Source organism: Antrostomus carolinensis, unplaced genomic scaffold (genome assembly GCF_000700745.2).
Source record: "Antrostomus carolinensis isolate BGI_N321 unplaced genomic scaffold, ASM70074v2 scaffold51132, whole genome shotgun sequence".
NCBI classification, from domain to species: domain Eukaryota; kingdom Metazoa; phylum Chordata; class Aves; order Caprimulgiformes; family Caprimulgidae; genus Antrostomus; species Antrostomus carolinensis.
In genome coordinates this window covers 192-27,356 of record NW_010298707.1, presented here as the reverse complement: position 1 = coordinate 27,356, position 27,165 = coordinate 192, and the positions used below count along the sequence as shown (strand labels likewise).

At 38.4% G+C, this 27,165-nt stretch overlaps 1 protein-coding gene across 1 annotated transcript; it reads left to right on the top strand.

The window, feature by feature from the left end:
• Positions 1–1,056: 1,056 nt before the first annotated feature.
• Positions 1,057–15,316, top strand: BACE2 (beta-secretase 2; the record flags this gene model as incomplete). Its single annotated transcript, XM_010162504.2, has 5 exons — positions 1,057–1,191; positions 4,344–4,445; positions 7,971–8,120; positions 9,358–9,526; positions 14,556–15,316. Coding segments are annotated over 5 exons (810 nt in total), but the record flags the coding sequence as incomplete, so codon positions are not given.
• Between the last annotated feature and the right edge of the window lie 11,849 nt (positions 15,317–27,165).

Here is a 27,165-nt window from a genome sequence, read left to right as displayed (position 1 = left end):
CTAACCATTCTATGATTCTATGATTTTTTAATTTTTTTTTTTAAGGAAAAGTTAAGCATTTAGGCAAAACTCAAGTGTATATTTTTATTCTCCATTCTTTTTTCTCTCTCAATTTTAGGTAAACTTCTGCATTTCAAGTGTAATTTTACTGAAGAAAAATATAAATGTTGTGGTGTTTCCTCAGAGCAGATTCTGCTACCTTTCTTAAACTGAATAGTCCCTTACTCAGCTGCTAAGCTTGTTCAAACTCATCAAAATGCTACAGTATTTTTTTTTTTTTTACTTGATTGGAAAAGGGGGAGAGGAATCAAGGCTCAAGTCTTTCCATCAGTTTTAGTGGGACCAAGAATAGGCCTTTATTTGGATCATGAGTTGGAATGACTGTTCCTGAATTATGCTGAAATAAGCATATTAGGACAGAAGTTGATCATAAATAGTTATTTTGATGTAAATTAATTAACTATAAATGTTCACACACTTGAGATAGACGAAGCCCACATTAGTTCAGTTCAAAATCTGATGGTCTAGGATGCTCCCAGTCAGCTTCAACCTAAGTCTTGACGGAAGCTAATGGTGATGGCAATGATGGGATGGTCATGTTCCGTTTTGGATGTGTGTAAGAAAAATCAAATGTTTTTAAGCACTATTAAGACTTTGCTGATCTGATAAAGTGCATTTATGATGTGCAAATTTAATATTCTGTCCCATTTTCATACATTGCCTAGATTAAACCACTGAAGATACTGTTTTGATTTTAAACAGTGGAGCTTTCATAAGAGAATCAGTGTTAACTTGTAGATGAAGATGCTGGTAATTTGGCCTAATATGGGAATTTTGTTTGACTGAAGCACAATCTGTTTAATGTCTAGATTTTTCATACTGCTTTATTGTTGACAAAGAACTGTCAGTAAAACCCTTACAAATGGTGCTAAATTAAATTATAAATTTTTATGCCCTGTGTATCACAATTAGATATTCCCCTTTTTTCCTGTGTTTGCTCCAAAAGTAAACATCTGGGATTTTAAAGCATGTGAATTCCTTTCTCCTTTCCCTTAGGTTCTGGGTGGAATTGAACCAAGTCTGTACAGGGGTGATATTTGGTACACACCGATCAAAGAGGAGTGGTATTACCAGGTTGAAATTCTCAAACTGGAGGTCGGAGGACAGAACCTTGAATTGGACTGCAGAGAGGTATTTGTGATGTGTTTCTGTCTATAAAACACAAGTTTTGTTAAGAAAAACACTTAATTGATCAGTTTTGTCTTTGCAAGCAGATGTGCCTTGCAGTCTCCTCTGAGAATTAAGGCTGCATGGTAAGTTTGAAAAGAAGTGAACAGTCCATGTGAAATGCAGTGTGCACATCAAGCATGCTAAAATTACTTCAAAAAGACCTTTAAGGTCGTTGATAGTATTTTCACTAAATTAGGGATTAAGCTACAATTGTTAAATGAACAGTCCACTGAAAGTAACGCTGCTGTGGTGTGGAAGAGCTCATCCTCCTGACTAATTTCAGTTGTAACAAAGGTTTTCAAACACTGAAGATGGTGCATTGATCAAGGAGTAAACATCTTTAAACAACTACAGTTTATGGTTTTCTGTTATGCAGTAAAATCAAACCAAAGGGTTTTTAAGCAGTTCTGGTCAAACAAAGAAAAGGAAGATTCTGGATTGCCCCCTGTGGCACAATTGCATGTAAGCATATAATTCACTATGGCAGTGGGCAGGTGTCAGCCTGGGACACTTCCTGAAGTATCTTATCCTATGTCTTCTTTTTTCTTTTTTATTTATGTAATCCCCTTTTGCTTGCTTCAGCCTTGTCAGTTATTATTCCTGATGGATATGTTTTCTGTTTTTATTAGGAATAATGTTCTGCTATCTCTGGATCAGTGTAACAAGGCTGCGTTGTTGTGGTTTTTATTCCAAAGCAGTTTCATTTTTTTTCTGGAAGATATGTGTGTATGGTGTATTTATTTGTTTCTTACTGTTGCTTGTTGCTATTCATGTTTTGATTTTAGTTCTGTAATTTTTATGCCCTGTTTTTGTTAGACATCTTAGACATTTCTCTTAGTTGAAAATCATTGGGACATAATAATCCTAAAGTTTTTGTAGTTTACGCAAGTTAAGTGAAATTTATGATCAATGTCTTAAATGTACATAAATATTATATTTCCATACAAAATATGGAAATCATATTGCCATATAAAATATTTAAAATTAGTCATATCGTCTTTCAACTTCATAAGCAAAACATTATACTGTTAGGAAAGCAAAACTGACGTCCCCTAATATAAATGTTTGTGTTTGCTTTTCTTTCTTGCCTTAAAAAAAACAGTCAACATGTTTTTGAAGAGGATCCCTTGTATTAATGGTTTAATATATGCTGTTTCCAGAAAACAACTCACTTAAAAACCTGGCTGTGTTATAAAAGTTTCCTGTTATTGTCGCTCTTTTCTGAGCCGGGGTTTGCTTTCACATTGCACGTATTAGCATAGTATGCTAGTCACTGTTACAGAAGGCATCATTCCTTTCTTGATCAAAGGAGATCTTCCTGCAAAAAAATTAGAGGAAGAACAGTAAATTAGAGCCAGTATGATTAAAGTTTGGCTAGTTAGGGGCTTGCAGTGGATGCATAATTTGCTGTATAGGATGATGAACTATGTGCCCTCTCTCCTCTGAGTTGTTTTCTAGGAAATGGAACATTTTTTGTAGCCATAACCAGAGACTACTCCTTTCCTTGCAAGGGAAAAGTTGTCCCTTCGCTTCAATGCTGGGAATCTGTCCAGTGTTTGGCTGCAGCTGTGGCCTTGAGCCTGGCACACCAGGGCTGAGAGAAGGACTGAGCTGCTAGCAGTGCGCGCTGCGTAGGACACACTGTTAAATATAAACTGGGAAAACTCAGAAGGCCAGAAGTTACTGCCTGCTGCAAGTACACTGTACACAGCATGAAAATCCAGGTGCTTAGTCCCTGGACGAGTGATCCTGCTACTCTGGGCATTTTTCATGGCTTTCTGTTAGTGATTGACCCTCTTGCTTATGCCTCCTATCTGCTTTTTTTCCAAGGATGCTGGTGATTGTGTAGTTGAGGTACAAATCTGTTAAAATGGACTTCACAATGCCTTGATATTTCTCTCCACTCTTTAGAAGTATTTCTGAGTGTATAATAAATGGTTTCCTGTTTGCTTTTCTTTCAGCTCTGCATGGCAACCTGTAGCATCTCCTCTTTCAAAAAGAAAATAACTTAAGTCAGACTTATTTTTTTACACTTTGGTGGGTTTTATTTTTGTCACTAAAGATATTCCATGTGACTTGATAATATCTAAAGCAATGTATTTTAAATTCGCTTTCTGTTTGACCTCTTCCTAAGAAGCTTATGCTGTATCTTTCTTTGTGTCATATGATTGTGCCATAAACATGTCACTGTTTGGTTATGTTGATCCTGCTGCCTAAGATGGTAGCAAAAGTCAATGCCAGCAGCTGCCACTGCTACTTGCCTTCCCCCCCACACTTAATCATCATTTTTAAGGACTTAATAAAAAAAATAGCTTTTTAAAATGTTTATTCTTTGTTTACTGTATCTGAAGTTTGCTGAAATCTCTTAATCTGAGGGTTGGGGTTTTAATAATGAAGATAAATGTTTGCTTAGTTTTTTTGGTGCAGATTTTGAAGCAGCAAGATTGCCATTTCAAGTTTCTTTGTCCTTGTTTCTGTCTGTATCTTAGTGACTTTCAGCAATTGAGACAGAAAGGTGTGGCATTTGGCAGTTGAACTCTTGAGCCAGTACTGAACATTACATGTAATAAGGCCTAAAGTTCCCTGAGTCATATTCTTGAATTAGATACACTAGTCATTAAAAGTAGGCTGCTGTGTTGTGTTTAAACTAGAGTGGGTTGTTTTCATGATAGCAGAGACCTTGGTCTGGAACTTGGACATATATGTAAGCTACATCAACATGCTTAGTATCCGTCTGCACTGACCATGAGAGTGCTTTTGCCCAAAGCATATGGGAGGTAATGTGGATTAGCTTACACCTCTGACAGAGACTGGGCTTTGCTTCTTTTTACAGTGGTTTGGCCATTTGGAACAGCTGTGGTGACATGCAGTAATTTCTTGAGTGGTGCAGATAAACTCATTCTTGTGTCTAGGTTGACTGTATCTTGCTTTTACTCTCAAACTTCATTTGAATACAGGCTATCAACTAGAGCAAGCTGCTGACAGGTATGACCTGCAGATTTGGGAAGACAGCTACCAAAAAGGAACAGATGTGTTATTGTTATGAAACAGTGGAATCTGCATTACATTAACTACAGTGTGTAACTTCTCTCTTCTTTTTCTCCTCTCCCTAGTATAATGCCGATAAAGCAATAGTAGACAGCGGGACCACGCTCCTCCGTCTGCCCCAGAAAGTCTTCAGTGCTGTTGTGCAAGCAATAGCTCGCACGTCCCTGGTAAGCTAATGTCATTAAATCTGCTTGAAATGTTAAATTCCTATTAAATGCTCACACAATCTTTGAAAGGAGTATAAACTTTGCTGTCTCCTTGTAAGTCACAGGGTTTTAACCTGATGGGAGCAGAATCTGTCCTGGTCCACTCCTGCTAATAAGTGAGAAGTGACTGATAGTCTTTGATGGAAACAGAAAAGGGAAAGGAAGAGGTGAAAAGGTCCTTGCCAACCTCAGCTGTTCTATGAGTCTATGAAAAGAGAAGGGGAAGGGGAGGAGGGAAAAGGGAGGTTCAGATATAGACAAGAAGTGTGTATGTGGAAATGTATCAGAAATAGTGCAGAGATGGAGTATTTTGTTCTAAGCATTTCAGAAACATGGACATAATCCCCATTGCTCTGATTAGAAGTATGAACAGTGCAAAAATCAGTCCTTTCGTTCAAAACAGAGTAGAACCTGCTGCTGCAAGCAGTTTCTTTTCAAGTATAATGCTTATTGTTGCATAGAAAGGATGCCATTCATTGGGATTATTCATATAAATAAAGCTGCTTTTGACCTTCATTATTGACTTATTTATGTTTAAAAGCATCTTTCTTTGGAAATAGAGTAGGCTTTACAAGTAGAGCATGGGGATGATGGGTTTCTCTGAGTGTAGAGTAACTGACACAGCATTTTCTGGTTGATAAAAACGATTTATAAATTTTGGTTGAATACAATGAACAGTGCCAAGGTGAAAAATAAATCCCAGATATTTCAATGTGAACAATTTTAATAGTTTTGTCATGGATTCATAATAGGACAGTGGTAGTAGTTGCAGATCACAGGAAATGCAGTAACTAGGCTATTGGTCAGCTACCCAAAAGACAGAGTATTTGCCTGGATGCCAGCAATGCAAGTTCCAGATCCCTTTCCCTTTCGTGCCAGATTTGGCACGAAATGTTCTTCACTGCTTGCAGATGTCCAGTATCTGAAATAAATGTACCAGTTATCTTATGTGGCTCAGCTTCCCTGGTTGAAAAGTTCTACTCTTTACAAAGCACTTAAGTATAAACTGGAACAATTTCAGTAAATGGGGTAGAATTGAAAGAAGCTTATGAAGAGTTCTTGTAATGGCACCTTGGCTCCTGTGAAGTGGGTCACAGCAGTCCAAACTCCTCTCTGATGTTGGTCAGAATGACATTTGAACTAGGGCCTTCCTCATGACAAGTAAATAGACAGCCAACTGATCGATAAGATATTAGAGGGGAACCACTCACTCTGCTTTATGCATTTTTAATAGGAAGAAAAACCATTAACCAGCTCTTCTCTTTTTAGGGTTTTTTTTTTTCAGTCTCAAAGACCTTGTTGGTGTACCCCTTTCCCTCTACACACTCCAAAAGTTACTTTCACAGTTCTAAACAAAGGACATAATCTATTAAATAAGAAAGTACTTACAAGATATAAGGATTGGATTCCAGCCATGTAGGAGTGATGTCAGGAAAATGGGTATTTTCAGCAATTGTACCATGGCATTACAACTGTACTCTTAGCACTCTGTGCATCTGGCAGGCTTTGTATCACGAAACATAAAATCATCTGCTGTAATCAGACATACTTCTCTGACCATAGGTGAACCAGGTTAACAAGTTCCTGCTCCTAGCAGCAAGATATTATTGCCCCCTTGGGTATAGTGGAATAACTGCATGTGAAGCATTCCTTTGTTCAGCTCCATAAAAAACACAAGGCTGTGAGCTTCATGTTCTTTAGTGAAGCAGATTGTTTTTTAAATCATCTGTATTTGGATCGAAGTCTTTTAGAGAGTAGCTATAGATGCAGTTTAATATTGGTAGGTGTGAAGGGTAGTGGTTTTGGCAGATGAGCAGAGATGAGCCACAGAGGGGAGGGAGCTACTACACCTCACTGAGCTGAAGTCAGAACAGCATGTCTAGTCACAGCATTAAAGTAATGCTAAGTTAATAAGTTGGAGAGAGGAAGGCTCAAATAAACCTAAAATCTTTATTTTAATAACCTTTTAGGTGTCATACAGCCAAATCCTCACAATGAGTTTCTTCAGCATATATGGAAGTAAGGCAAAGAAATGCAATGTAATAAGCAGTCTTTCTGGGAAATGAAAGGGGACACTTAAAATAGAACACTTTATAGACTTGATCTGTCCGGTCTGAATGCTATCTTGTAGTTTTTCTCAGGTCACAAGCTCTGCTTTCCAAGACAAAATGGAAAGAGAGAACTTTATTTTTCAGCAGGTCTGGCCTAGGAGTTTACTGTGGGGGGCAGAATGTTCTATCCCATGCCAGGAAGTGTGCTTGTGAGAGTAAAAGGTAAAAGCAGTCTGCTGGTGTCCGTAAGTCTCATTGTGTGCTTACATGAGTGTGTGCTTACATGAGTGTGTGCTTGTTGGCTCAAGAACAGAGATGAGCACCTGGAAATATGAAGTCTCTAATACTGTGCAGCCCCAACAAATATTTCATTGGCAGGTATGTGGGTGCGTGTGAATACTTGCCACCTGTAAAATGCCATGTAACTAATGGATGAGCTGATGTTTACAAAATAATCGATATCACAGCTAAATGCAAATGAGGGGAGAGGCTGGATTCCATCTTCTTCACCCAAACAGGAGGCTTTGGCTGAGCAGCATCAGAACAAGATATTGTCTTGGATGTCGCTTCATGTGGGAGTAAGAACCAGTGCAAAGTAATGCACTCAAATAATGGAAGGATTTTCCTCTCATCTGGCAGCAGATCAGCTTTGTGTGCTTCAGGGAGCATGAACAGTGGATAAGATGTTTGTCTTAGGCAAACAAGCTCTGCAGGAGTTTGCTTTTTGTGTTGCTAGTGCTATAGATATATTAAGAAGTACTGTTAATCAATCTTATTACAAAAGCATGTCAAGTGAGTGGCAGGGCAGCAAAAGACACAGAGGGGGATGTGTTTCTTTCTGTTGACCTTAATAGACCTTAGCTCCCTTAGATGCCAGGAGATTTTGGTTTAGCCCTTGGCTTCAAAACCCTGAAGTTGAGCAAGAAGCTGTAGGTATGTGAAGAAGGGAGATTACTCTATTATGGATTCCTGTAGTTTGTATTTTGGTTTGTGTTTTTTAAAAAATGTCTGCAGCTTCAAAACGTTGGCGTTTGGTCAAAACTGTTCAGAGAAGAGGTAGATAGGTAGTAAAAAGCCCATTGATGTTTGCCTCTTTACGGTACTGGTTGCTCAGGGAGGTCATACATACATCTTCATTGAAGAAGTGGAAATAGTGAGACACAGATGGTAAGGGAGAGCTAGACATGCTTTTGCCTCTTGCTCCTTCTCCCAAGTCACAATGGGTTATGATGCACCTCGAGTTGTGTGTTGGGCTTTTGCTTTGATCCTTAAAGACAATACTCTTTGTCAAACTTATGTTCATGCTTTAATTTCTCCATGGGAAAGGAAGAAGTATCAAATAGTGGTAGTGGTAATTTACAAAAATCAAGATTTTTGTATGTAATGTAATGTATGTAATCTGTATGTATCACTTTTTTTTTTTTTTTTTTAATAGATACAAGAATTCTCTTCTGGTTTCTGGACTGGTTCACAGCTTGCATGCTGGGATAAAACTGAAAGTCCTTGGTCCTTATTTCCCAAACTCTCCATCTACCTGAGGGATGAAAACTCCAGTAGGTCGTTTCGGATCTCTGTCCTACCACAGGTCTCAGCTTTCTTTCTTTATTCAGTTATGCATTTATTTTTGCTATTGTAAAGCTCCTAAAAAAATAGGAGCTCTTTTTAGCAGTGATAGAGAACTGGCTTATTGCATTCAAGGGAAGGATTTTTAAATGAAATTTTTAAAATTGTATTTTGAATAGGGAAAATACCCAACTTATCAATCCTAAAATCAAAAAAGAAAAACACAGTTTCCCTCTGAGTGCATTCCATATAGTTGGGAATGATTTTTTCAAATTGTCAGGGAAAATAGACAAGTTTCTGGGAGGACTTGGTTATTTGGGGTTTTTTGGGTTTTGTTTTGGTTTGGTTTTTTTCACAAGCCTTAGCCACATCAGATGTCAATACAGAATGTCTCTGCTCATTGTGATCTTCTTGTTTTGGGAAGGAAATTGATTTGTTTTTCATGGCATTCTGAGTTGGAGCACTTCTCCTGAATGTGACAGTCTTTTGGCAATGAGCCTATGTGATCTCCTTACCAGTTTCTGTAACTTGGTTGATTTATCTTTCATTACTATTCCATCTCAGCTTTTAGAAAATAATGCGGCAGTTTTATTTTGCCTCTCTGGCTCCCCTACACACACACAGTAGGTTGCAATACGGGCTAGTATCCTCTAACATTACTCATGCAGTCTGTTACCTTAGGGGGTGGTCAGGAGCAAAGAGGAGAATGAACCTTTTAAGTACATTTTAACTTGAAATATACTAAAGCCTTATGATAAGTTTTTCTGTATTGATCATGTAGCTTGGTGATCTTTCATCTTCCCTGAGGAGACGGGGGTAAAATGTGACTTGAATTTATGAATCTGGAGCCTTGAAGCTGACACTGAATGCTCTCTGAATCTATTCCATCCTGATAATTTTTTAAATGATAAAATTATTCTCTAATTTGAGTTCATATCTCAAGTTCTTTCTCAGCTATCCTTGCCTTATGGAAAGTGGCTCTTATGAATTTGCTGTTGACCTTCACAATAATGACTGACTGCGTTCAAATTTAAGCTTAGAATTCAAGAACTTTACCTCTTACCTGCATGTAAGCTTTGACCAGTTTTAAAGCACATACAGAAATCTGTTTGTCCCTATTAATTCTCTATTTCCAGTGGAGTTTGAGTGCTTGAATATAAAAATCAAAAGGTCTGAACTTTGAAGTACTGTGTGTGGTGTTGCTTCTTTTTTTTTTTTTTTTCTTTAAATCTGGCTTTTTTTTTTTTTTCTTTAAATAGCTTTATATTCAACCCATCCTTGGAATAGGAGACAACTTACAGTGCTACCGATTTGGCATCTCTTCCTCCACGAATGCTCTGGTTATTGGTGCTACAGTCATGGAAGGCTTCTATGTAATATTTGACAGAGCCCAGAAGAGAGTTGGTTTTGCAGTGAGTCCATGTGCAGGTAAGAGAAATGTTGTTCAGTCTGTGTGCAGGTAAAAGAAATATTGTTCAGGACTTGGTGAGTGAGGAAACACACACTGCTCTCAGAAAAACATGTTTGCCACTTGTCTGATGGGAAAAGCGTAGTTACTTACGAAGTGTGAAGGGTATATTTCTGAACAATCCCAAGCTATCCAAATTTCAAGGGGTGAAAAAAAAAAAAGCTGTATTGCATGCAACAGTTTTACAGTATGAAGTAAATCAGCCTCAACTCTTAGGGTATCTTAGCTGCATTCTTCCCTCTGAGAGAAGATCTTCTTTCCGAGACATCTATCTGTGTGTTCGGTTTCCTCAACAGTTACATGGTACTCATCCCTGTTTTTAATGCAGCTTAATTTTTGTGTAGTTCCTGTTCTAATTTGCAGATTAATTGATTCTTCAACTAACTTTTGCAATGTGCAGTGAAGTACCTTACTTAAGCTTTTCTCTTAATGTAAATTGTGCCTTTTCAATCAAAGAAAGAGCTAAGATTAAAATGAGACTCAAATTAAGACTTCTGGTGTTTGTGTTGGTTCTAAAGAAATAGTTTTCTCAGTGTAAGTAGAAAGCCATTAATTTTTTAATTAGCTGCTGAGAAAATGTGAAAAAACTCATAATTTTTGGCTGATTTTACAGTGCTGGCTAACTTTCTTACTCTTTCATGTTCTGTCTTACTTTACCACGAGTAGCTAAAAACAAAATTTTGGGGGTTTTCTCCCATTGTTGATGAGACACTACTTTGGCACCACAATAACACACAAGTAGGAGAGGAGGGAAGGGATGTGTATCTATATGCAAGTCTCTGTCCCAAACAGAACTGGTCTGTGCCCTGAAGAACATTGTATCATTTGAGTTTTGCATGAGAAAAGGACTATAACTGACAGTGCTTCTCTAATGCCCAGTACTTATGTTAGAGAGGGTAAGGGCAGTAAGTACTTGAGTGCTTAATGCAACCAGGTAATTGAGGGGGAAGAAGAGAGATACTAGCTAGATGAGTTGTAGCTCCAGGGCATTTTAATAAGTTTTTTTTTTTTTTTTTTTTTTTTTTTAAATTTCCATTGTTAATGGGTTCAAAATTGTCATCTTTGAGCTTGCTACGAAAGAAAATCTGGATATTGATGTGGGTTGCTTAATGAAGACCTCTATAAGGTACCATGCAGTGATGAAAGACACATTTTGAATGCATCTGTAAGGAGAACATAACTAGACAAACACTGCAGACAAGGTTTTCCTTCCTTTCGTTCTTCCTTGTGCTTCCCGACTAAAATTTTATCAAGCATAGAGCTGCCTCCTGTCCCATGCTGCAGCCATTAATAGAGAGGGGAGGGGCCATTCTGACAGAACATATTGACTGACTCGTGGTCCGCTGGGGACACAAGCCAGCTGGTGTTTCTAAGGACTGCTTTGACAGTATGTCTTTGTTGAGGAAAAGAGTCAGGGAACCATAATAGCACCTTAATGTTAAGATTACTACATAGAAGCATGGAGTTCTGCCACTTCATGTAGTTCTGCCAACCTTGTCTGAGGAGGAAAAACTGAGCTTGCTGAATAGAAATGAAATCTGAATTCTTATGAGCTTGGACACATGATGATAACCAGCTGGTGCTAGAAGGCATTTCTTTGTCCGTGTTTCATGCATATGTCTAGTTTAGCATCATGGGAACTTAGCTTCTTGAGAAATCAGATGACACAAGCCACTGACTGAGACAAGATACACTGATTTGTCAGACTCCACTCACATGGGGCAGATGACATTTTGCTGGATGTGACAGTTATTCTGAATTCATTTCTTCACAGCTTGTGGTTTCCATATTTAACACTACTTTCATCAGAAAACCACAACTGTGAGTGGTTAGCAGTCAGTGTAGTGTGAGGGATTAAGCTGCCTAACTGGCTTGCTGTGGAGGCCAGCCATGTCCTCCATAGCAACTATATTAATGTAATTTATTTGGAGCTTTTTAGTCTGCTCGTGGGCATAAATTAAATTCAATTACTGCTGGCATAAATCTTCAGAAATAGAAAAATATGAAAGACCATTTGGTGTGGCTTTGCAATGACCTATGCTTTCTTGTTTACAATAGAGTCTTAGCACTAAGTTTAAGCCCATGTTTTCATAGGATGTTAAATGAGTATGTGCTGAATACAGAAATGGGGCGAACAGGACTGAAAGTCTTAACTCCTGTTCTGAGTAGGAGGCTGGACTAGATGACTTCCAGGGACCTCTTCCAAGCAGCACTATACAATTTTGTGATAAATTTGATCTAACTTCAGGTTTACCTCCTTTCCAAACTGCCCAAGATAGTGAGTGAGAGAGAGGTGTAATTTTTGTCCTGTAATCATCAGTAATGAAGAAAATCCCATTTATTCAAGGTCAATAATTTATTGTAGGTAGCTACCACCAGATGTTATAATAAAAATAGGCCAAAATGTCCTAATTCAGCTAATGCGTAATATGCTAAGTGTGTGTGACTGTTAATTTGTGTTAAGGGCTTGTTTGAACAATTTAGACAAATTTCCCCTCTTTTGATTGCCTCTCAATTTCCCTAGGATCAGGAGAGGGTGAGGGAAAACTTTTCTTTTTGGAGGGAAGAAATCAAAGGCTGTGCTGCTATCAGGCATTCTCAAAATGTACTTTGAAATGTCAGCCACTATGGCAACAGTTTTGTATTGCCTTTTTTAATAGGAGTAATTACTGTACTCAAGCCAAATAATGAGTAACTAAGGACTGTTTATTTTCAAAGCTATCTCCAAGGTGGAAAATTGTGCTGTTTCTTTTATTTATTTATTTTTTTATTTCTTCAAAATGCCAAATTCATAGGTAGTAATACTTATACCTTGCATTTCACATGAGTATTAAATGTAGTTTAGTTTGGTTTTGCTGCAGGACTTCGTAGAGACAGATGCAATAGTGTGAGGGGTTAAGATGTCCAGAAGAAACAATTGCAGGGCAGACAAAGTGTAATACTGGGGCTTTGAACAAAATGGATTTTTGCCACAGACCTTCTAGGTAGTCCTTTAAAAGTCTGTCCTTTACTGTGCAGCTCCCTTACCCTATCTGTGTAACAGCAGTGCCTTGGCAAAGATATGCTGACAGTACTGGGTGTACAGGCCAGTTTATTGCCATCTGATGAGTTGAGAGAGTATGTATTTGGTATTCACCGGTGTTAGGGTGCTTGTGGGTGCAGCCTCAGCTTTCACACAGTCCATTCTAACAGCCTGTTGCTGCTAAAGGAGTCTTCCAGACTTGCAGCTGGAGATGGAGTTGAGTGATCCTTCAGAAAATTCCTCATTTGGGCATTTTGTTTGTTATGATATGGTTTTCCAGCAGTTCACTGAGTTGCCCTAACTCTGCTTGCAGTGTACCAGTCACTGGCACCAACAAAAAAGAGGCAGCAAGGGAGAGGAGTGAGAGTGAGCCGGGCTGTCTCTTTCAGCAGCAGGCTGTGATTAAGTTGAATGGAGTCAAATGAGACTTAAACCTTAAAATAATATGAGGTGTTACAAGGCCAGGGACGGAATATCAACTAAAATCTCTCACAGTGAACTGCAGGTAATGCACCCCACCTATTCTACATTTGTTTCTCCACAAAAAACCTTAAAGGCTACCTTCCTGCCTTTCCAAAACTCAGGCTCTTCTTTTTCTTCCAAAGGGTATTTTATGTTCATCTCTTTAAACGTGCTTTCAGGACTCATGTCTAAGATATGTGTAAATAAGAGGTACTGTTTTCAGTAGGTAGGATTGCTTACAATTTGGCAAGAGTGTGTCTGTGTGTAAAATGAACAAGAAATTAATCAGGAAGCTTAAAACTGAAGCCTTTGTAAGAAGAACACAAATGTATCTTGCAGTATCTGACCGGAGGAGTGAATTACAACTTTTCAGAATACTTGTTAAAATGCACACACAGTACTAACTGCAGGCTTCTAGTTGCCTCAAGCAAGCTAAAAGGTATCCATCCTTCAGACCTGCAGATACAAAATGATCTGCGTATTTTGTTGCCCTAGGCAACTCACTTGCTCTGCCTTTACAATATGCTTTACAACATGTGTAGCTCTGTCCACAACTCAGGGGAACTTTGCTGTGCTTGCCACGGTTACTGTGACAACCATGGGCAGCATAACCCTTTTTCTCAAATACTGGTTTAACAAGTAGGGGTTTGTGATGGTAATGAAACAAGTCACACAGTGTGATGTTACCAAGATGGATAGCCGTTCGAAAATGGAGCTGCCGAGGCACTCCTTCATGCTTCTCGCCTTAGCTTTGTCATCTCAATTTTTCAAGCTGCTTGGTTAGCTTCTCCCTTCCTGCCCAACAGCACTGCTCCATCATGTCCCAGCTCCTCACTCCTGATATTGACCTTCCTCTCAACCGTCCCCCTTTTCTGTACAACTGTCACCCAGCTCTCCTGCCTCACCTCCTCTTCCTTCTGAATTTTCAGCTTCACTCACAAGAGTATCTGTGCTGCTTTCCACCCTGCACCCTGTGTTTAGGATACAGTCCTTTAAGGTATCTATGAAGCTAATGATCCTGCATGCTGCTCCCTAAGACTCTGGAAGATAGCAAACACAGAAGATGTAAGAATCATGAGATACTCTTCCACTTGCAAATGCCAGAAACAAACAAAGGCTGCCCAGATCCTGACCTACTCCAATGTAGGTGGTGTAGAATTTTTAAGCTTTGTTAAATTGACAGTTTTGAAAGGTTAGTCCACAGAGAAAAGGTGATCCAGTGGGCTTTAATTTGGGCTGTGGAGGACCTGATTTAAATGTCTGCTTTTGTTGACAGCCTGTGTTAGATGTGAGAGTATCGTGGTCTCCTTGTGCTTCAGATTCTCATTTTATAAACATTGAATGCTAGTATTTTTATTACAATGAGAAATACAATAAAACATGAGTATGCTGAGATGTATGATGATGGAGGGAAAGGGATATATAGGTATTTAGGCTAGATCTTTTGTTACTTGCTTTTAAATGGTGTCTGTAGACTTAATGTTTTTCTTTTTGTAATTTCTCAGAAGTTGATGGCTCTCCAGTATCTGAGATTGAAGGCCCTTTCACAACAGCAGATGTTGCAAGCAACTGTGTTTCTAGCGTTTCTTTCCATGAACCAGTGTTGTGGATTGCCTCCTATGCTCTCATGAGCGTGTGTGGAATTATCCTCCTTGTGCTGATCATCCTGCTGCTTATTCCACCACGGTGTCAGCATCACTACACTGACAATGACGTGGTCAATGATGAATCCTCCTTAGTGCATCATCGATGGAAATGAGAAATTTGATTATGAAACCTGAGACTTAAACAGAATGAAGAACAGAGTACTTTGCCAAGGGGAAGAAGCCAATGCCTCAGTCCTTTCTACGTTCATTAAAGATTGTTGAAATCCCGCCAAATATCCTGCATCATAATTTTTAAAGCTTTATTTTCTAACACCGATTCTGAACCAAAGCACTGTTAACCACCTCTTAAGTGCTATGGTACTGGACTTGCTACTGCAGTACAATGAGCCTTTATGCTCTCAATAGTACCTTTTTTTTAAAAAAAAAAAGAATGAAAAAAAAAAAGAAAAAAACACACCATGATGTTCTTCCGCTGTCTGAACAAAATTGTCCATCTCCCTTTCACAAAAAAGGAGCTGTCAGTATTTTCTAACTAATCAAACCCTGACTGTAGAAAAAGAGAAAAAACTTAATCATCTTTCTAATTAATTGCATTAAATGAATACTGCTTTCTGTTTACATCAATTCATGTTGAAACTGTGCTCATGGTGTGGGGGAGGGAGAAAGGTCAGACTTAAGCAGCAGAGAAAAGCAAGTGAGGTCAAGAAGAAATAGTGGTTTGTTGTTTGGTTTTTTTTTTTTCCTCAAGATCACTGCTGCTGCTTGAGAGGGTCACCCTTCCTGAGTGTCATTACAAAATAATTCGAGGAGGTGAAAACTGGGAAACAAACTTGTTGAGCCTTAGTGTAAAACAAGACTACCTCTCTTAACTTACAAGGATGCTACCACTGGTAAGCGTGTGGCTTAGAACTGGTCTTGAAGCACAAGATGCTACATACAACCAAATGCAACTCCTTGGCTTCAAAGTAGTGGTTTTTATAAAAATTAATACTTCATTATTTTCCACTTTGCACAAAAAAAACTTTTCAGTTTTTCCCCTAATGTGGAGTTTTGTGGGGTTTGTTGTTTGTTTGTTTGGGGTTTAAGTTGTGGATGACTGATATTGACAAAAGGCTAGTCTGCATATATATAGACAGATGATAAAGCTCCCTGTTCTGACATCTCTTTAGGTATTCCTAGTGAGCATGTAACAAAAAGGAAACAACAAAATGAGAAAGACAACCCTTTTTTTGGCTGACCTCAGCAACCTAGAAGTTGAAGGGAAAAGTAGCTGTCTTCATAGACAGGCTGTGAAGTGGAAGTCTTAATGCTGGCTTGTTTTTCAACTTGAACAGCAGTTGGAGGTGTTTAGTTTAGCTTCACCAGTGTGTCAATCAAATGAAAAGTGTGTGTACTGACCGGCTGAAAACAAACGTGGTAAAACTGAAAACAATAGTGGGAGAGAGCAGGGAAAAATATATTTGGCTAGACCTCCATTGTACAAGCATAGATATTAATGCTGAGATCAGAACATGGTATTTTCTTTGCAGATAGGACCTTTTTTTAATAGCTAGTCAGCGTTGCAGGACCTCCATTGCTTTTCTATAACACTAGCATAGTGGGTTTGAAAGATGAACAATGCAAGGCTGAGGAGTCCACTGATAACCCTTAGTTATCTGTTGGTTTGGGGTTGGGTGTTTTGTTTGGTTTTTTTTAAAGGAAAAAAAAATCCTTTGCATTTCAACAGCAGAGCAGTTTGCATATCTGTGTGGGAAACAAGGAGGGGGGGGAAAAAACCAGGAAGCTTAGCTCTGAATCTCCCAATCCCTTGCCTAAAATATTTTCTGCCTATAATCCTTTCATATAGCTTTCTGATTCACACTGCCTCTGCATCCAACTCTACATGGAATAAGAAAAGATTTATTTTTTTTCCAGAAATGGTGCTTTTACAGAGGTGCCACGTAATATGGTTGAAAATAAAGCACTCGTGTTTTTTTTAAAACTAACTTGTGTATTTCATTTCATAACTGGAAGTGCCTGTGGTTTTCTTTTCTTTTTAGTTCGTGCACTTTCAGATTGCTTGGCTGAATAGAGTGAAATAATTGGTGTTGTGATCCAACATCTGAAAATTATTTATCTTGATTTATGAGTTGGAAATACGAGGAAATTTAGTTTGCCTCCTTCTTCCTCTGCCTCTTAGTTTTTAAGTGGAGAGAAATTATTAATTATAAGGAATGTAAGAAACTATAGAGCTTAGCTGTTTTCTCACTATTCTGTTTTCCATACATCTCTCTCTCAATGTCTTAGAATTAGAATTTTTACTGCACAGTATAACAAGAAGTTCCCTTGAGTTTTTCTTAAAGCAATAGACTTTGCTCTGAAAAGAAAGTGATATCTCCAGTTCTGTGTTTCAGTTCCGTATAGTCCTCCTGGGTTTGGTTTGATGGGCAACAAATAATTTCAAAGTTGTAGTCCTTCTTCTACAGTGTAGTAATATACATAATGCTTCTGTCACCTGTTTCAAACAGAAACAGTGTGAATGTTTGGATTGATACAGTGGTAAATAATGAGCCCTTTTTCAATTCAGAAAGTAATAACACTGGTATGCTCTTAAAATGTTTCTTAGCTGTTTCCCTCTCCCCACCGCCTCCTTATCACCTTACCACAAAGTGTTTTAGGAAGGAATTTATTGAGAAAGGTTCCTAGTACGCTTTCTAATTACAAGGAAGATTTCTGCTGAGTTACTTAATGAAGTCTTCTTAGTGTGCTAGATTTCATATAAAAGCCTTTCAGTTTTACCCTTTCACTTTGAATGTCATTGGTCAAGACATTTTAATAGAAACACTTGAATTCTATAATCAATAATCAAGTAGCACTAGTGAAATATTAATATGTTCCTGAGTTTTCATGGTATCCTTTGCCACTAAAATTTGGCTTATAGTAAAAATGCTGTTAGCGACATCTGCTAGCAGCACAAACTTCATCTCAGCTTGTAAATTGATACTCACACTGGCAGATATTCAGGTGAGTATTGCTTTGTTGCTCTGGCAACAAGAAGAGCAATAGAAACCCTTGAGGGTTCATTTTTAGCCTACAGCACATTAAGAAAAATAATGCCCCTGAGCATTTTTCTATGAAAGATGAAATAGAGTGATAGACTACAGTGTTACCAAGTGTGTCTTACTAGTGATCTCTTTCCTCGATACATATTTTTTTTTTAAAGGGAAGTGCTGTGAGGTATTTTATACTCCTGATAACTAACTTCAGAGATAAGATGAAACCATACCTTAAATAAAGGGGAGGGGGGGGGGCAAAAACCAGAGCATTGAGTAAAGGTGATGCTGGAAAATATTCTTTGTTTATTATGGAAAACAGGATGCTTCACATCACAGCACTCTAAATCATTCCTTGCATACATATCGATATTTCTTGCAGAACCAGAGTTCTCCCAAAGTGAATGTAATATGATGCACTATGAAAATGTCAGAAAGCTGTGTTTCATAGGATGCAGCATTTTAGATCATTGATTCTATCAGTTCAATCATAAGGTATTTGAATTATTTGAGTTCAAGTGGTTAAACCTGCGTTCAGGCATGGGAATATGTTAGTTCTATCCCACTGCCTTCACAAGTTTTAGAAATATTATCATGGGCTTTTTGGCTCAGTTTAAATGCTGAGGAAAATAGATGAAGAATTTTAATAAACCTTTTCTTCAGGTTCTGAAAAAAAAACAACCCAAAGTTAGGTAGAGGGACTTGTTCTGTTTTTAAAGTGAAACATTGTATTTAGGATTTAATGTTGGACCAACCTAAAAGCAATGCATCAAGGCAGTGGACCATTCCAGTTCTCAGCTTTGATGCTGTGCAGGTTAACTAGTAGTAATCACAGAGCTATTGGATTTGGTATCTCTTGTTAACATATCAGTTGCTTAACAAGAGTTAACTCTTTATCAGCTAAAGTCAACCTGTGAGTATTCTACCCAGTTACTTGGTGTATGTCTGTTGGCTATGTTTCAATGAAGGATGAGTCATTTGTATACTAACTTTTTTTTTAAATATGAAAAGGCTTATGAGAATTGCTTAACACAGCACTTCTTTTCAGAGAGAGAGTGGTTCTTAAGTTTTCTGATAATCCAGAATGATTGTGCTGCTGAGAGCTGCTTTAATTTCTGTAGAGGTTTCCAACAACTAGGTTGATTGGTTGTCATATCCTTATCTCGGACATGAACCTCATATATATAAGTAGTAATATGAGCTGTATAATGAAGGGGGCTGGTACAATGACCTATGGAGGTGAAATAAAGGAAATTATGAAAAGATAAATAAGTAAGCTACCCTTCATTTCATTAAAAATTTTAAGAGCGTAATGGATTGGGATTGATCCTTTTAATAAAGGTCTGTACAATTTACCAAGACATTAGTTCATGTCAAACTTGACTCCCTGATTGATAAATTGTTCATTTCTGGCTGCTGAAGTTCTTGTTGCTGTTAAGACAAGTGAAGACAGATTGGTAATGGGATATGAGCAATCTTCTAAGTCAGTCAGATTTTCTAATTAGACGTTAGGGCCAGGCTTGTCAGTAATCCAGAGTAATGGTTCCTCGGAAATGTTATCTGAAATATAATTGTTGGTTTGAACCAAACCCCTGGATGAGATGGATCCATATCACAAAAGGCACTGCTATACGATTTGCAGTAACTGACAGAGACACTAGGGTGAGGTGAAGCTGGCTGTGTTGTGAAATGTGGAGATGCTAAATAATTGAGTCTTCTACCAGAATTACAGATGAAGGCTGAGTCACCTTGGTAGAGCAGAATGGCAGAGTGACTGCAGTTGCTGACAAGCTGCTGTAAGTGTAACATCAGTCACTTGGCTTCTTTGGTAAGGGTTCATTTGTCTGAGTATTTTGAAAGCCAGTGTACTCTAAGGTGGCTATTGCTGCTACTGGGAGATCAATAAAGGGGCACCTTTAAGTAGAATCATTGGCCAGTTACTGAATGTTCCCCTCTCCATATAACCAAGCCTGCAGTAATATGTCTCACCCCTAGCAACAGTCTGTGTGTAAGCAACAAAACAGGTTAGTTTAAAAGATGTTGATATCCATGACTGTGCAGTAGTAATATAAGAATGTTTTGTGCTTTTTATTTTCTGCATTTTCACTTTATGTAGGCTTTAGCTGGATCTTTGTGGTCGGGTAGTTTTTTAAATACTGGGAATTTTAGATTAGACTATGAAGACATGCAAAATTTATTTTAAGCTAGCCAAAAAGTAAAACACATAAGGTAATTTTCAGCATTTAAAAGGAAGTAGCCCTCAATAAGTGTTCTCTCCTTTTTATTTTTAAATTTGTTATAATCACTTAAAATCAATGTATTTTAAGATAGCTGCTGTTCTGCAAATTCACTGGCTGTAAGTCTACTGATTTTTATGATTGTATTCTAGCCCCCTCATTCCTGTTCCCCCCCCCAAAAAAAAGTTCCAAAAAGCTGAACACTTCTATATCCAAAATTCAGACTTCTAACAAAAGATACATTTTTAGTAACCATTCACAGACCTGTTTTCAAGTCATGTGTAAGGCTTTAGAAATTAACTCTAGATTGAAAATACTTGCAGTAGTATTAAGAGGAAAATTACAGCCAAAACTTTACCTATGTCAGTGGTCCCTGAATTTCTGTGTGCAAAGAACTCCTTTGTGCGTTTGACTTGTATTTCCTAGACCTCTTTCACTTCCCACTTGAAAATATTTAACCACTTGGTCTTCCTCATTGGTCCTGCCTATTTTCCTTTTTCTCTGCACTTATGAAATACAGAGGTGGAGGAAAGGACCACAAGGAGCTGTGAGAGTTAGTGCCATTCCTTAAGCAGATGATGGACTCTTCCTTGAAGGCCTTGCAGTTTTTTGTCCTACAACCAACAGTAGTGGACCCTCACTGTCTGTTGGTTCTTTTTGCTGACTGAGATACTTCTGCTTCTTTCAGCTGAGCATCTCAGCCTGCTGTGATTGTGCAGCGATGTGTACTTAGGAAAAATACTTGAATAAACTACATTCTAACCATCGTCTCATCACATCCCTCTTTGAAGAGGGAAATTTTCACACAGATGTGTCAAACCTGCGAAGGGTATGATTATTCCTGTGTTGTTAGAGAGGAATTGCATAGTTAAATGTTTAAATGGCTGTATTTGCAACATAGCTGTCCTTTGGAAAATTCTGGGGGAAAAAAAGGACTCAAGAAAGTCGTATTGAAGTGGTACTGAAAAGACAACTGGCCATTTCTTGATAGCACCAAGGCATGGATTACTGCAATGTGTCCTGGAAAAAATTGCTTTGCTAGCCAGTACTCTGTGTGTGTATATACTATACAAGATTGAATGTTTAATTAAGATTTATCTGAAACAGGCATTTCACATTTTTTATTGAAAATTTTATATGGAGATGCAGAAATCTTTTAAGACTTTTAACACTACATCAACTGTTATTTGATAGTTCTTTAGGAAATGTGGAAAGGATTTCACCTCTAAGGAAATTATTCCATCTTGTTAGAGGCATTTGTTCACCTAATTTATTTTGGTTTTTAATAGATGGGATATAACATTGAAAGGAAAATGGGATCAAAACTTTGAAAAAAGGCCTACAGTCTTTTTAATTCAGTCTTCAGATGATGTTAGGATGTCTGTCCCACTTACTATCAAGCCTCATTACTGAATTTTGCAAAAGTTAATGTTTTGTATTTTCAGGTCTTGGTATTTTCAGATAAACACTATGTAAAAATCAAATTTTCTGATGCTTACAATAAATGATTAATTATTTCAACCTATTCAGTGTGTCTTTTTAAATCCTGTTAAACTTCCAAGCTGATAAATTATATCCATCCAAACTCTTCCTATTACTTTGGGTCTTTCAATTCTAACTTGTGGCATTAGGTCTGAAAAGAAAGTAGAACTTCTGTAGCTGTCATCTGAACCTTGAGGGAAAGGGAAGAGGCATGCAAGCTTAGTTCCCAGGTGATTTTTCTGGCTTACTCCAAAATAACTGAGATTTCCTTGCTTCAACTTTTTGTCAGTTCATTTCAGTATTGGACGGAAGCTGGGCACAGAAAGCATTAACTTGAGAAGATGTAGCTTCGGATCATCTGCAGTGGATTAAAGTAATATTTTGGACTGTTGCTGTCTACTGCCCTGAACTATAAACCAAGAAGGCATACGGATTCAAGGTCCCTGTCCCTAAGACAGACAGCCACCCTGGCTGAGAGTGCTGGTTTCTTACCTTGGGAGAGCCCGGAGGAGGGTGGTTACTGTGCTCTGGGTTCTGTACGCCGGGAGGTGGCGCACATGGTTTGTTTTTCAAATAGGAGAGATTTGAGCCGTTTCACAGCAAATTCTGTTGTCTTGGTTGAATTTTATTAAAAGTACTTTCAGTTTTTCTCTTTTTTAAAATACCCTACCTAAAAAGGTCCTTAACTTGGGGTCTCATGATCATTTGGTAGTATCCCTCTTTCCTTCTCCTAAAAGTCTCTTTTTAAAAGTCCATTATTTTTTAAGCCTGAAGCTTTTATCTTTAAAATGATGTATGGTGTATGCATGTTGATAAACTTAGAGGACTGGTCAAGCAAGACAGCTTAGCACCAACTGTTTAATATGATGTTTTTATTTCACACTTTGGAAAACTGTCTGGTTTTGCTTATTACTGTCCTGATATCCAGTAAAGCCTACCTATTATTACACAGCTCTGCTCACACAGGTATTGTACAAGTTTTCAATTTTATTCTTGTGCTTAAACTTCTCCTATGCTTCTGAAATTGCCATCATCTTCAGAGCACCCTCTGTGCTTCAGGCTCATTGAATCCAAAACTGTAAAACTGTCGTTTCATTCACACTTCTGTTCATCTTTCCCCATTAAAGTTGGCCCTTCTAGACAAAACAACTTTTAAGTTTGTGTACGAAACACAAAAGTAAGAATTTATTGCAAGAAGATGGCTTTTTTGGTTTATAATTCAAGCGCTCCATGTAATTTTTCAGGACAATGTGTAATTCTGATCGCCACTTAAACTGTAAACATTAACTATTCTTCCCTTTCTGCACCAAAACAAACTCTTTTAAAAAATAAATTGTTTGGATTTTTTTTTTTTCCTTCTAGAGGGTTACAAGTAATATCTGCCTATACCTTGACTCATTATTTGTTTTTCTAGGAAATTCAATAGCACTTCCTAAGAAAAACAGGTTATTGTAAAGATTACAAGTATCTATGCTGCCAATGTATATATAAATATTAGCATACTGGATTTTTATAGTTGTCAGCTAGATAAAACTACTTTTTATGAACAAACAAGGTATCGTATTATTCAACTTATTTGAAGCACTTGTGTATGAGAACACTATTTACTTTTCCTTTGGTTGAGGTTTTTTTTTTTTTAATCATACTCTTACCATCAACTTCAGCTTTCCATATTCTTACTGTGTGAGATTTTTTTTATTGTTGTACATCTGGAACATTCTCTAAGCTGGTGTTTTATACTGATTTTCAACTGCTGATGTATTTTTATACATTTTTCTAGTTTGTTCTTACATTCCCTTTAATTTGACTAATTTGTACCACCTTTTCCCCACACCATCCTGCAATATCAACCCACTGTGACTGCCCACGTCTGTTGCCATCCTGGCCCACAGGTAAGGCAATACCTTTTTTTTTCTCTTCTTCCTCTCTAGAAGAGAGGTCTGAAACAAATCCAGCGCTCTCACTTTGTGTGTGAACTGGGCTTCTAAAGTGGATTTACTGCATTTTTTTAATTCTTTTAGAACTCCAGCATCACCTTCAGGTGACCTGAGCCCATCTCAGTAGAATGGATCAGGGAAGAGCTCCAGGACATACCACGGGACGTTGTCTTGTCAAGCTACAAGTGCTTTGGGACTGCTGACAGCAGGGACTTTGCCAGTCCGGCGCCCTGTGATAAATCTCTACTTGATTGAGTGGGCTTACAGAATTGTTTACATCCAGATTTGTCTGTAGCCCATGTGGGATTGCACAGGGTCTGTGCTAATACGCACTTGTAGGCCTAATTTCTGTGCTGACAGTAGCATTTCAAGTAAACACACAACAGAGATCCTGTAGGATTGTGCAAAGCCATATCAAAGTATCCAGCTTTAATAGAAGGATTTTCCTCTCCCTCATTTTGTCCTTCCCCTTGCCTTACTCTTCTGAAAAGTTTGGGTCACTATATATTAAAGATTATTAGATTTGAGCCCATAATACATTGAGCTATTGCTGCTGTTACTGAGGAAACTTTGCAGGTTAGCATCTTCTATCTGGATGAATTGGAATTGAATCTATTTTTCTTGTGTATCTCTGGATTAACAAAGCATAAGCAAAGCACACAAATATGCCCCACCTGAAATAATTTTCCAGTTGTTTAAGGACCAGCAACATCCTGGGAGCTAGACTTACTAGCTTTACAGGTTTTCTAGTTTATCAGCTGAAAGTAATCCTTGCTTGCTTTTTGCCTTCTGTTATATGATCCATTTTTGTATATCTGGGGGGAAGGTGTTAAGACTTTAATTCATTCACAAAAGACATATCTACAAGCTGTCATCTTGTTCCAAGTGTTCGGTCCTGGGTTTCATAAAGATGTTCAAGGTATACCAGGAAAAAAAAAAAAGTCATTCTTTTAAAATACACATTTAAATCCCTATAACTCCACATTACTCTTCATGCTACTACAATTCAGGATGTTGAGGTTCATACCTGAATTATGGGCACAGGCACACAGTAAAGCATGGCTGAGTTATGGCACTTACAGAACTGCTCTTCCATATTGCTACCCCTATTTTCTGTGTGTATGTTCTTATCTGTCCCAAGTCTTAGGTAAAATCAGTTAACTTAAACGTCAGTTGCATGTTTTATGTAGATCGTCTAGTTTTTCTGGTAGCTCTTGAAGTCCTTGTGACCTCTACAAATATTTGGTACAATAGTCTTTCTCTGCTTTACAAACTCTGCCTCCATTTTAAATCCTTAAATTCTTTTATCTCATCCTAGCAGGATTAAAAATACATTGTTGGCCATTTGTGGATGAGCTACAAGGACTGGAATGCCACCTTTGCTAATTCATTAGCCAAGTGGGGTGGGTGCAGAAAATACCGCTGGAGGTACAGCGGCTCAAAGGGCAAGCAGGAACTTGCTCTGTTGTAATTTTACAGTGTTAGCAAATGTCCATAAACTTTCTCTAAGGACTGTGGCTTTTATGATGATAAGACAAGTCTAACGTATAAACACTGTGTATGTACATTCACCTGTTCCATTTAGTGTCTGCAAGTTGTTTCCTGTGCTGCTTATCACCAAAGGGTGATCACAGCCTCACAGTCATCAATAGTGAAGATAAATGTTTTGAAAGTTTTTCCTCTAAGATTTCAAATTACAGAATGAATGGATACAGAATGAACAGAAATAATGATACTTTGAAGGCTCCATCCCACATCTTTGATTAATTACTAAAGAAAGAACAGTATCGTGTTTCTTTTGCAGACACAAAACTGAGATAACTGAAGTAAAACATTTTAAAGTTTTCTAGCCTTTTGGTATTTAAAATCCCCTCAGCTAGAGACCACTGGATCCCTGGGCTTTGGTATACAAGCAAACCAATTACCGTGTTGCCTGGTTTTGTAGCAAAAGCCTGAGTGTAGTTCAGTGTAGTTTAGGCAGTAATGAAAATGAAGTAACATGCTACATTTTTCATGTGGGTAAAAGCAGGTAAATTGGCAGTTAGCCAATAGGCAAGGATTGCTAATTATGGGGTTTTTTCACATTAAGGTGTTGAGGTGGTGACAAAGCTCCCAGGAGCTTAAAATTTTTATGTCTGACCTACCAATGCTCATACAATACATTTATTTCAAAATTAACTTATCCTGCATCATAGTTAGTTTTACTTGCTTTAATAAAAGTAGCAGAAATTTTCATTTGGCTACCACAAACTGTAGCATTTGGGGTTGAAAGATACATTTTTATTTAAAGTCTAGAACTGCACTTTTCAATAGTTTCAACCATTTATTAGCAGAGACATAATTTTATGATGTACCATCTTACAGGATAACAGTTCCTGCAGAAATAATTGCATATTTGGAAAAGTAACACAGAACGGCATTGTTCTTTAACTTTCTCTTGTCCACTCATAACTCCTTTTCCTTTTGACCTGTGCTTTTCACTTCTTAAGTTTATTTGTGCCATGCTACTGCTTTAATTATTCACACTCCTAGGTTTTATTGGATGTTGCTTTTCATTTGCAAGCTCCAGTACGTTTGACAGTAACCAGCAGCAATTACTCCCTCAGGTTTTACCTGCCATTTATAGGATACTATAATATCCTATTGACTGAAGAGGACAAGGAACACCTCTTCTCCAAGGCCTGGAAACATTTATAGCTTTTATGGGTGTTGTGGGAGGAAGGCAAAAGCCCCAGTCTGGCTCATGTCCTGGTATGTGCCCTCCTGCAGGATTTTTTTCATCTGCTGAACTAAACATGATTTCTGTGCATTGTTAAAGGCAGAGGGAACTAAGAAGCTAAAGGGAAACTAAATCAGAGAATTTTAAGGGCAAATACTAATTCACCGTGTAGTTTGAGCAATTTTCAAATAAAATTACTACCTTCCTTGTTTGGATTTTGCCCAACTTTGAGGGCTTTACCTCAGTTTCCTGAACATGTTTAAATGGCTGCTTAGTCCTTAGAAGCTGTTTTTGATGTGATCTGTAATTCCTTGGTTCAAGGTCAGGGCTGACTGATGCTGTCAGGGTTCAGTGCCCATGCGGGCCTGCAAACATCCATCAACCACAGTGTATTGGAAACTGGAAGCTTTAAAAACAGAAAAGCAAGGCCCTGACGTGGGGCTACTGATGGGCAATGGCTTTATCTCATGTTACCTGCCACAGGCTAGAGAGCATCTGCCACACTCCTTACATCTGGCCTGTGAGGCTGGGGAACAGGGGAGAAGCGGGAGTGCTGCCCCACATCCTGAGTGCCATCAGTGCCAGGTTTTTTGGCAGAGCAATGGGAACCAAGGACTGACTACGCTACCTCACAAGGAAGGAAATGTCTGGGCGACGGTGTGTGACACCCTGCTCGCAGCACTGTCAGGGCCCAGCACAAGAAAAGATGAACCAAGGGCTCAGCCTGGTGGTCTGGTGCCCATGGTGGGGCTTGTATCATCCTGGTGGTGTGGCAGTGGGTGGAGGAAAGAAGAGGGGGCTCCAGGGCGGCCCTGCCCCATGGCCTCGGCAGCTAAAACACCCGTCAGACACTGGTCAGCACCAGGAAAAAGCTCTTCCTTGCATGCTGTTTGGTTTCTGGGCTGGGTTCAACAGACTTATAAATCACTAGCTAATTTTGAGGTTTGGGGGCATATATAGCTTTTCAAACGGGCTGACAGGTGGTGTGTGAGCCTTCCTTTTGATCCCGCCAGCCAGTTGGTTTCTTTCTGCAGAAAATAACGTTCAGCACTAGCTCTCGTGTTTGAGTTTTTAGGTGGTTGTATTTCCTCGGCTCAAAAG